The sequence below is a fragment of the Platichthys flesus genome, chromosome 6 (genome assembly GCF_949316205.1).
Source record: "Platichthys flesus chromosome 6, fPlaFle2.1, whole genome shotgun sequence".
Lineage (NCBI taxonomy): Eukaryota > Metazoa > Chordata > Actinopteri > Pleuronectiformes > Pleuronectidae > Platichthys > Platichthys flesus.
In genome coordinates, this window is record NC_084950.1 from 7,840,973 (window position 1) to 7,853,199 (window position 12,227).

The 12,227-nt window shown below is 44.5% G+C and overlaps 1 protein-coding gene across 4 annotated transcripts in view; it reads right to left on the minus strand.

Moving 5' to 3' along the window:
• LOC133955815 (serine/threonine-protein kinase BRSK2) overlaps window positions 1–12,227 on the minus strand; it is a 165,050-nt gene that overhangs the window by 61,897 nt on the left and 90,926 nt on the right. For all 4 annotated transcript variants that reach the window (XM_062390847.1, XM_062390845.1, XM_062390844.1 and 1 more), the window contains exon 2: window positions 7,615–7,709. In XM_062390847.1, coding sequence (XP_062246831.1) covers window positions 7,615–7,709 — 95 coding nt within the window. The remainder of the gene's footprint in view (window positions 1–7,614; window positions 7,710–12,227) is intronic.

Sequence of the window (12,227 nt, forward strand, 5' to 3'; positions counted from 1 at the left end):
TAAAGAGTGGAGAAAAACAGCGGACTTACATTGATCTGAGAGTCGCGATTGGAAACCAAATTAGGATGTGGAAAGCTGAGTGACCGTCACATTGAGTGATAACAGAGAAAAAGCTCAGTGAGGCCTCACAGGTTCAGAGAAATCCATACTATTATTAAGGTTCCTGCAGAATTCTCAGAGGGAAGAAGGGACCAAGAAGTTATGCAACCATGAAACACACTGTGTGAGCTGTATACACACTAATCAAGCACTACAATTTGTCTATATTGTAATAATGTCATTTTGTTCCATGACATCATTTATAAACACATGATAATCACACTAAATAAGCTATAGATCGTGTGCTATTCTGTTGTTTCTAAAGTGAAATGATCATGCGCTTATTGAATTGTCTTTTATATGTTTGTCTTACAGTTTTTCATTGATGTACTTGCACTAAATACTATATTTGCATAATATTTTAAAATATATATATATATATATATATATATATATATATATATATAAACTCAATAGATTGTTTCTCCCGCTTAATGTGTGTGTGTGTTCCTGTATTAATATGTTTGTGAGGACCATTGTAAGCATAGACCCTACAGAGGACATTTTTGAAAAGTTAGGACATTTTGACCGGTCCTCACTTTTTCCAATGGGCTGTTTGAGGGTTAAGACTTGGTGTTACGGTTAGGGTTAGCAATTTACTTGCAGTTTGGATGGTGAAGATTAACGTACGGGGCTAGGGAATGTATTATGTCAATGAGTGTCCTCACTAAGATAGGAAGTACAAACATTTGTGTGGGTAGCTTAGCAGTTTTGTTCCGCAACCTGACTATTCTCCACATATGCAGCGAGTCTACTATATTTGATCGAAACCAAAACGCAGGAATTCACTTCCTGACTTTTTGTTCGATGTCAAAAGTCTAGATTGACGAAGCATTTGAGGACAGACGACCATCAACAGGCAGAAAGAAGTGAAAGAAGAAGAAGCCGTGCAGCAGGGAAACAGAGCCGGTGGTTTCAGTCTTTCTGTTCAGTCAGCCTGTTAAGATATAACTGTGTAGTAACCCCCCCGGCTTCAGGCTCGGCACCAAACAAAGCTGATGGATCAACGCGCATGGGGCACAACATATGAAACCCATTTATTTCAACGGGTTGTCTGCACACACAGCACACACACGTGCACACAAACAGCAAGAAACACACGTACACACACACGCACAGCAGAATGTTAAAGAGGACTTGTGTGTGTGTTGGAAGCATTTCTATATCCAACCCACCCGCGACACAGCCGAAATAGGTGAAAATGGCCAATCTATAATCATTAGGAGGGAAGAGTAGAGATGGCGAGGAAAGAAAGCTACAGTGCTGCCGCCGAGGTGTCGGGGTAACAAGATTAGACCTTGTGTGATTCATCTGTGGCCATGGCATTCTGCTCCTCACCCGCCCGCCCCCACAGTGTCTGTCAGTTGGTGTGTACTCAATCTTTATTGCTTGCATTTCTCTGCCTCTTTAGCACTAAATCATTATTTCCGATGCTCTGCATGCAAAGTTTGGATGTGACTGTGTCTTGCAAAACAAGGATTTTCCGCATGTTACAGGGTCGCAAGGATTACACACGTCACACAGTCGAGTTGATCCATGGAGAGAGGGGGGGGGGGGGTTATATTCCCATTTCAAGACAGGAAATCACAAATTCAAATACTAATGATCTCGTTATTTCGCACGAGAGAACAGTTTTGATCATTATCCTCACATTTTACGGCCGTCTTGGGTATAATGCGACTGCGGCGCCACCTTGCTGCTCTCAGCTCTCGTGATGCCGTGTCCTCAGCGCAGTGTTTCCATTTCTCATCTAAAATCTCATGACTGACATCGAGGACAGAATCGGTAAAACCACAGGTAACATCACTGCACCGCAACACCCACGAAAATCCAGCACAGCAACGTACTTTATAAGACGTCCGCTAAGAGTATCCTCACTTCATGTTAACCCTCCTTCCCCTTCCTACCCCTTCATCCTCCTCTCCCTCTCTTCCTCTCTCTCTCTCTCTGGGCTTGGGGACAGAAGGGTGGCTTTGAAGTTGTGCTGCTTCAGGAGGAGAGCGAGTGGCTCTGGCTAATTAGCCGTCCTTATCCCAACAGCAGCAGCAGCAGCAGCCACCACCAGCTCGCCGGCTCAGAGGGAGAAGCGGAGAACAGGCATCTCCAGCAAGTACCAACTGCTGCATGCTAAAGATACCCCTCTCCTCCCGCTAGCTGTGAGCGCTGGCGGCCGGCAACAATTCAACTCTGCCCGAGACTAAACTGCGGATTAGAAAAAAGTTGCTCCACTCAGCATAATGATAGGTAATGTGGTATGAAATTTGGTACAGTGCATCGTCTGCTCTCGGGGGGGGGGGGAAGCTCATCAGACCATCCTGCAAGAGCCAGGTTCTGCTCAACGTCTATTTTCTCCACCACATCGCTGCCATACGAGCACGGGTGTCACACGATGCTCCGAGGGCTTGCAATAATAGACTCATGCTTTTTTAATGCTTAGTGGGACTGTGCAGAGCTCTCTCTCTCCTCGCAGGTTAAACCAATATAGTGTTGGTTGAACCCGGGCAGTCAAATCAACATCACCCGAAGTCGCTAGATCAACAAATCAAATCAACAAAGTGATGGAATGACAAAGGATGAGAGGCTGTAGTTTGTGATGGGAAAAGAAAAACATCTCATCCTGCTGTGGATGAATCGAACCTCAGCTACTGAGTGAAACCGTCAAAAACAATTCATTCATGGACGTCTTGCAGAGAAACATTTGTTATTTAACGTACCTTTTCTCAAATATTACAATCGCATTTTGAATTAAGGGATCAAATTAAAACAAATGTTTCCCAATTCAAAAAACTAACACAGAGATTGAACCTGTCCTTTTCTTTGACTAAACACTTATTGATTTAAATCGAAATGAGCTTTTAAAGCTTTAAATTAAACCTTCACAGTGGTTTATGCGATATTAAAATATGACAAATTTAAGGTAGTGTTGACAAAACATACAACTGAATATGAAACACTGTTACCTCCAGCCAAGATGTAGTATTTTCATTATAACTGTCTATCTGTCAGCAGGAATACTTAAGACCTGTACTGAAGTGATTTTCATGAAGTTTTGTGGAGGGGATGGATGGATGGGGATGGGATGTGACCCAAAGGAGAACCCATTACATATTGAATCAGAAACAGATAAACTGGCAGATTGTTGGATCGTCAGTTTCTTTAACATGGTGAGATAAGGCACTATCCATGGCCAAGTTATCCAAATGTCCTTCCGGTTATCTTTCAAATCACTTTCTCCGTCAGATTAGAGTTTCTCAATCATTTCTGGCTTGTGGAGCAAGTTTTATTTCTCTGAATCATCATCAGACCAACACATACAGAGTTGTCACGTCCTTGTGACATTGTAGAAGATCCGTAATCTTCCAGATGTTCTGTGGCCACTCTGACCTTTCATCAAACCTCCAAATCATCAATCATCATATAAATATCACAGCTCCTAACATGACTTCTATTTGGCAATACCATATGGTGTGGATGCCATATTAATAGCTCAAAAAAACAACCTCTCCTGATAAGAAATGTTTGTGGGGACGTGTTGTTCCTGCGACGGCATCTGTTTCATCTCATCTCGGCAGGGCGTCGAACAGCATGACCGCCTCTCTCTCTCCTGAGCTGTGCTCCGCTTCACCCTGCTACCCTCACAAGCCCAAATTCAAAAGAGCCTCACTGGCATTAGGTTTCCAAACATGTTTTGTTTTCAATCTATATTTGGAAAGCTCTATAAAAAAAACGTATTAACCGTGACAGATTATTGGCAACAGCGATACAATAATGTTCAAATGTCAACCATAACATCAAATATAATAAAAGAAAAAGAAATTGTTGACGTGTGTAATGACTCAGAAACACCAAACACAAAGCACGACACGCTGACTGTTATCCCCACGTGGATAAAAGGCAATTTGCAGGGAGCTGGATAAACTCAGGATGTATATTGTTTATTATTTCCCCAAAGAAAATCTCTCTCAAATCCACATAACTCACAGCATAGTAGAAACTAAGATTCTGTCTCTGTATGATGTTGACACTGCACAGACTACATGAACACAGCTTGGCCTCCCTGGGTAAAGCCTGTTCCGCCTGTTACGTGGATTTCTGTAGCCAGGCTGTGTCCACTTAGTCTGTGCAGCGTCAGCATTTCAGTTTTCTATCGGTCACAGTGGTCAGGTGCTCTGCCGCCACGCAGCCTCTGTCTCTCTCAACTCTACGGCCCCGACGCCACAGGGACACGGCAGCGGGAGAGCGAGAAGAGTCTGGCTGAGGTTCAGAGACATTAACGACTCCCTCGGGACACACACACACACACACACACACTCCCAGACACGGGTCTGAGCTTCACTTTGTATCGGATCACAACACTGTCACATGTGCACATATTGTGTATTCTCTCGCTGTCTGCTTCTCTCTCATCGTCTGAATACATGACAGGCAGCCACTTCCCACTGATGGAGCCTCTTATTACTATTCAGTTAACTCCGCTGTTAGATTTTCTGCTTAGATGTGAAGGGGGGAGAAAAAATATCAAAAACACTGGGCTGAAGCTGCTCTTTAAAGTGGTCAGGACTTTTTACCCTGGTTTCCAAACCGACACCAAGTTCACAGACAAATTCATTATCCGAGCCAATTCAATGTCTTCCTGGTTCTACAGTGTCATAGCCGGTGGGCCCTTTGGACTGAAGACTTCAACGTTAGTTTCATAAAGTTCAACACGCAGTGTGTGGAGACAATTAATTCAACCCGTCTCCTCATCTCCGCAGACCCTGTGGCTCCCGAGGCCGGGCAGGGGAAGGACAGACGTTGAGGGATGACGTGTGTCACGGAGGATGACTTTGGGCACATGCATATGAAAATGTGTCTGTGTGACACATGTAGATGCATTCTTTTCAACTTTTGTGAGCGCGCGCATATGTGTGCACGTATGCATGAATGTGTGTCGTCAGTGGTGCCACACTGACGACACACACACTCACCTGTCCAGGGGAGTCAGATTCCCCCCGTAATGGCACCACTGGGACCCCGGACATTAGCATATTAAAAGGTGACATTTCACAGTGTGAGAGCGGCCCGATCACCCTGACAGGCTGACAGCCACACAGGCAGCTCAGAGACCAGACACGCAAGACTGTGCCGTGCAACACGGAGGGAATACGGTAGAGTGACTGCCGGATTTGAGTCGGGACAAAAAAAAACCTGTCCAGCCGAAGTAGGAGTCCGAAGGATAGGGAAGTGGATTTGTAACCTGATGCGTGACAGCGGTACTGGTGTGTCCCAGAACCAGAGGGAACTTTACATGTGACCTCACCTACAGTTCACTGTTTGTCCAGTAGGTAGAAGCTTTGAGTTACAATGGAGACAACCAGACTGCTTTGAGTCAGAGGGCAGTGAACCAATCAATACACACACATACACACAGAAATGCTGATGCAAAGACAACACTGCATGTTTACACTGTACTGTATTAATTAGATCCCAATGGCTGGGTCAGAATTGTCCTACTGTTAATATAAGGGGGGCAAATAATCTTTATAGACAGATTCTCAATGTGAATTTGCAGGGTCTGTAGAAGAGGGATTCCGGGGCTGGAAGCCTTCTGAGCAACAGAGGCAAAACATATTGACCACAATGCATCGGCTGACGAGTTATTATCTGAATTTATCTGCAAAAATGTACATATCGTTTTTAATGACCCAAACTGACCTAAAACACCAACCAAAATATTGGCCGCTGCCACTAAGAGCCTAATTCATCATCACACAATAGCCAACTGGTTCCAAGAATTTTTAGCAAACACACACATATGATCACAGACACAACAACAGACAGAAAAACAAACACACTAATTTTTGCATTTGATTGATTGTAGGGGATGAAAGATCTCATCCCCTACATAGAGAGAAACTGGGCTGGTGCCATTAGAGATTTAATTAAATGTGAAATAATGGTGACTGCTTTTAGTTTTCAGTCTCAAACCTACAAGACACATATTTTAAACTGCCTCCGTCAGACGAAGCCCAGTCGCCCCTGGCTCCTGCATAATTCATTCCTCGCTGGCACAAACGTGAACACACACCTGAAGTTACGGACACGCTAACACACAAGCCAGAGCCGAGCAGGTGAGAGAAGAGTGACAGGGGCTGAGTTCAGTAATTGGCTCTGAACTGCCGCTTCAGCAAAAGCCTCGGACCTGCCAGTGTTTCGGCATCAGTTGCCATCATGTTCCTCAGCAGGACAGAGACACCTGGGCTGGGACATTATCCTGCTACTCTCCTCTCCGCTAACACTCCAGCAACTTCTCCTGCTACAGCTAATAATACTTCTGTCAGCGGAGGGGGAACGGTGATGACCTCCCATTCCCTCATCAAACGATTACACTGGCATGTTGGAGTGAGGAAGAGGTAGAAAGGAGAAGATGGCAAAGAGCGGAAAAAAAAGAGTTCGGCGGCACTGACACGGCAAGAAGCTGATTAATACTGACTGTACCAATACCGGAGCACGGAGCTCTTTTCATCCAGAGTCTAATGCCGTCGCTGCACAAGTGATGCAAACCGGAGGATTCTTCCATTTGCTGATAACCTGCGCTCCCAGCAAACCCACCGGCTTCCTGCTCTCCTGCTCATAAGCAAACGATTACAGCGGGCGCTCCTCTCTGCGTGTGTCCTCTCAAAGACAATTTTCAGGTTCTTGTTCTCATTTTGGTTTTTCTTTGCAACTATTCCATCAACACGAGGGCCAATTCTTGCAGCGTGCATATTTTGAGTGGGCACTGAGGGGAGGTGCGCAGCAGGTGTCCTGGGGTGTAATGCGAAGAAATCTTTGGATGCTTCCAAAAGAAGCTTTGTGGGTAACTGGATAAATTACAAAGAGGATTTTTTTCTGTCCTCCCAGAGGATTTTGAAGCGTTTTGGAGAGAGGCTTTGGTAATTGCAGCTGCTGGAACCTGCCTTATTGTTGTCTTACCCCAGGATTTCTTGGAGGCTCTGACTCCCGGCGGGGGAGCCAAACAGCTGACTCCTTCAGTTTGGAATTTGAAAGGGGAAGAAATCAGTTGCTTCAAAAAACCCACTATTACTACCTCAGCCAGTGATTTCACTCTTCATACAGCTAATTCAACATTTTTCTGCAAGATCTGCAACCATTGAATTGTATTGAAATTTAGATTATGTATAATGGCACTCTGTAGAGCACATACCTCTGCTCAATCAAACTCACACTCCCAGATATCAATTCCCTAAATGTACCTGAATAACTGAATGACTCAAAGATAAAAACTCGTGCAATTTTAAAGAAAGTAATAACAAATTCCTTGATCGGCCCCTTTAAAGATATTTCCACAGAAAATTGTGTTGGTTCTTTCTTGGAACATTTTCCATCCTTGCACCTATTTTTGTGGATATCTCTTTAGTAGATTTTGCCGAATCCCATCGACAAAATAACAAACAAACAAAAACCAAACTTCCCGGATGAAAATCAAAATCTTTAAGAACAACTATTGAGAAGAACTGAGAGCCGTGAACTTACCTTCATTAGTACTGACTCGCTGAGTTTCTCCCGGTTAACAATCTTTATGGCGACTTTCTGGCATGTTACACAGTGGATTCCGAGCTTGACCAAGCCTGCAAAACAAACAGGAAACACACTCAGGTTAAACAGGTCAAACCTTGTTTAGATGTGTTTATATGACACAGAGGAAGCAGATGATATTTATGCACTGCAGAGAATTGGGAGTAAATTATGTCGGGACATTTTAAAAGCAACTGTCGCATTAAAGTGACGTGTAAAGAAAATTAAAGTCTTGCTTTTTTAGGGGCTAAGCGCTAACGTGCATTGAGCAGAATGATGTAAGACGCTTTGTGACCTCGTGTACAGAACGCTGATAATGGCTTCTGAAGTCGAGACACTTCCTTAAATAAACTGCCCTCCGGGGTTTGTTCCAGTCATAAAGGCAGTAAGTGAGTGGGCCATTCGTGTTATTGACTCCTATAATGCATTAAACTGCTGTAATGCAGTCGTGTTGGGCGAGCTAAAGCAGACAATAAAAAGGTGGCCGTGACAAACGGAGGCATCTCAGAGCCAGAGGTCAGTTCCCCCCCCCCCAGATGGAGCTTGTTACTGACCACGGCTCAAACAACAACAGGAGTGATGCGGCGTCGCACCGAGAATATATTAGATCACATGTGACACATCATGTCACATTTCAAGCAGAAAGTATTACTCTTCACTCGCAAACACACCGACACACGGTATGAGATTTAAAGCGTTTGATACACTATGCTTGTTGGTTCTGTTGGGATTCCAAAACACACCTTCAATCAAAACTTGTACGATTTGCCACAAACCAACATATCCCCGGGTATCTTTAGTTCAGCCACAAACAGGCGGGGACGCTTCGATGCGCGTGCAGCTGCAGTGGAACAAAGTGGAGTGCTTGTACATATTAAATACAGGGGAGCCACGATGACAGCGCCAATCCATTTTCCGCCCGGGGAGCACAGGCGGGCAGGTACGTTGGATATATGTTTGCATCAGATAGACTGTACAAACTCAGGCCAACACACACCTCTGCACAATCAAACGCTGCCGTGCTATTACTGATTTCCCCCAACTGCCCGTGGGGTGCAGCAGGGACGTGAAGACTTGGAAGAGGATTTCAGGATTTTAAAACCAAACTGCAGCAGTGGAACTCTCTAACGGCTGTGACGGAGAATTTATAGAAACACTGATGTGGAATCATGTGGATCGTTGCCACTCTCACGCTGGCAGAGATGAAGATGGTGGAATTAAGTTAAGTGTCACTATGATGTGCCCGCGACAGGAATGGTGCAGTAACGATAAGAAAAACGTCAACGGAGAGAAGTGATGTCTCGCGGCGAACTGGCCGACCGACACGAACCAGACATGCGTGGGCTTCGCAAAACTCGCTCTCCCACCATCTCCATCAGAGTTTGATTTCTTTCTGAAGCAGCAGAGGAGCGTCAAATGGCTTCAGGGAGGCTGTGGGAAGGGAGAACAGAAGTGTCCATGGTGCCACAGAAATGTCAAGAAGGTGAGGGGGAGACGTAGGAGGGAGATGGAGACGGAGTACGGAGGGACGAGCGTGTGAAAGATGAAGGGATAACGTGAAAGAGATTGAAAGTCAGGGATAGCGCGTTAGTCAAACGACAGGCCACAGATAATTAAGCAATAATGGAGAGCATTGTGTGGGAGGGAGGCTCTGGCTCGGGAGTGGAGGGGCCGCGGGGGCCGAGAGTGGAGACACACGAAGGAGAGGAGCTGGGAGATTGAAAGAAAGTGAATTCTAAAATGGGAGAAAGGAAAAAAAGAGATTTAAAGAGATTCGGAAGAGTCGTCAAGGCAGTTGAGCAGGAGGGGGAACAACAGACAAACCCATTAGCCCTGTGATGGTAATCATATGTTAATGGCTGCCATAGAGAAGCTCATAAGTCATGCTAAACACATTAAAGAGAAACTATCTGCCTGCAAACACATGAAAAGTTAACTGGATTATTTGCCCAACTATCCATCTTCTGCCAAAGCCAGTGTTTGTGTGAGCAGAGGGCACATTAGCCAGAGCGAGACACGGAACGTTGCGTTGTTACAACCACTTATACGAGTGAGTTCCATACATGGCCCACAAGCCACCAGCGTCTTTCACGACTTCAAACAACATGGGAACTAATAAAGCAGAACAAATGGTCACGGAAACAACATGCAGCTTAAAAGCTTGAATCACAACATGTGGCAGACAACACTGGCTCATTGGTCCAGATTAATGTACTGTACATTTTTGCCCTTTTTGGAGCAAATTGTCATCATCAATTTTGTGACGGGTGATGAAACAGATGTTATTGCACCAAAGTAGGAATCCAAAATCAACACTGAATTAATTTTCCTCACCAATTTCATGCCGACGCAAGGAACCTCATGTCCTTCAAGTTTCAATGATGTCAGTAGGACTTATAGTTTTTAAAATTCCATTTCAAATACACATATTTAACAACTCAAACCCCCAAATTATACTTTGTGAGCAATAAATGGTAACACAATTAGGAGATTACAGCCATGCCAGCAGCTCTATGGGGCTTAAGGTACCTCACCATCACAATTCAACATGCTAACATTTGCCAATTAGTATAAACCAAACCATAAAGCCAGCAGACTGTGTATAAAGATGCCAACCCATCTCCACCTCCCTTTACTGTCTAGAAATCAAAATATCACAGATACAAACACACACTCGGCCAATCCTGAGTCAGTTTCAGTTGGTTTTTATAGCATCAAATGACTGATGAAAACATATGAGTGATGTGAAGTTGTGAAAAAAAGTACTAAAAATGAAAGAAAACTATTTATTTGACGTGTATTTAGACTTTTTTGTTTTGGTCCATGTCCCATCCACTTGCATGTAGGAGGAAGGGTTTATGGGCTATACTGCAGCCAGCCACCAGGGGCTGATCAGTGGATTTTGGCTTCACTTTTGGGGACTCATTATGTTATCCATCTTTATATATAGTATATTGTGAAACCATACATTACATTTGGACTAATAAAACTTTGCCCATATGCTGGCAGGATATAATAAAAATGGAATCTTTAACACTGCCTTTCACTTGATGTGAAACACACCACCACGGTGCTAAAGTAAGTAGAGTCAGTCATCACAGTCTGTATGTTTGTCAGCCGGATATGTTTAGTTTTATATAACTCTCTAAAATGGTTGTGTTTTATGTCCAAATCAGGAACAGAGCTATTTCCAACTAATAAAACCTAAAACAAGCTGGAGCATGTAACAGTGTGTGGGTGTTAGTGTACAGAAATCCATAAAGCTCTTTGCCAACACACTATTTGCACATCATCTCAAAGTGTACACTAGGGACTACAGAGTCATATTTACCAAACCAGAATGTACTGCAAAAAGGCGACTATTATCAACGGAGGACAGAGGAAAGACGATGTAAATAAAACAAATCTGACTTTGAGGGAATATGTATTTTTTGGCTTTTGGTTTAAATCGAATTCACTACAACAAACTCAACCCAAGAATATCCTCATGGTTATTGCCCCCCCCCCCCCCGACATTATATTCCAACAAGAAATTCACGCAATTAACGACATAAGACCTTCTCACAATAGTTATGACTTTGCTCGTCTCAAGTATGTTGTAACATCTAATTAACATCAGCTCCTCTCTGACCTAAAATTAACCACTCAACCTCCTACGCACTAATGTCCTGTAATGAGGGTGAGTGCCCTCAACTCCTCGTGCCCCTTCTACCTGTCTGCGACGATACCCTGGAGGAAACACTTCCAGCTCTGTGTGAGTACGCCGAGCTAAACCCGGAGCGGTGAGGCCGGAGGGAAGGGTGTACAGGAGCTGCCCGGGGATTCATCTGGATCCGACTGGGCTGAGTAAGATCGGCTGTCTTTGAACATAGCTTCAAACATAAGGCTTTGACTGAGAGCACAAAGGGTCAGAGTCTCAAGCGGGGAATATAGAGAGGATCACGGCCAGGGTTTCCCAGTGTGTGTGAGTGCATTTCATTTTAACTTGATTACTTGCAGTTGCATCGAGGTTTTACACACACACACACACACACACACACACACACACGGACAAAAACAGGCTGTGCAGCTGACCTGAGTTTGCCACACCAGTGAATGAGCAAGTGCATTGATCTCTCGTCTACTTCGCCCTCCTCCCCAATCAATAGCGTCAAAAGCTCTCGCCTTCACAACAATCTCAGAGTAATGTCACTGGCTGTGGACTTATGGAGTGGAGGGGGCCACCGTGAACTGACCCCGAGCGCTGCAGACCTCGCTTCTCATGCGCCTGTGATTAATGATGTAATGTGGAGGGATCGCTGGAGAAAGACACGGGATGAGGACTTCGGTCAACGGCTCAGCGAGCGTCAGAGTGATTCTCTGCTCAGTGCAGGAATCTGCTGGATTGCTTCGAGTCATGGTTTTCAATCATCGCCCCGCCGGCTTCCACAAGTCAGGGATGAATGGAAATTTGAATAAAAGCTGAACTGATTGCGTGTCGATGGAGTCGGCCGTTTCGGAGTCGAAGGCAAGAGAACTAAGGGAGAGGAATCAAGGGTCAGTGCAGGAGAAAAAAATAAGAAGGGAAAGAA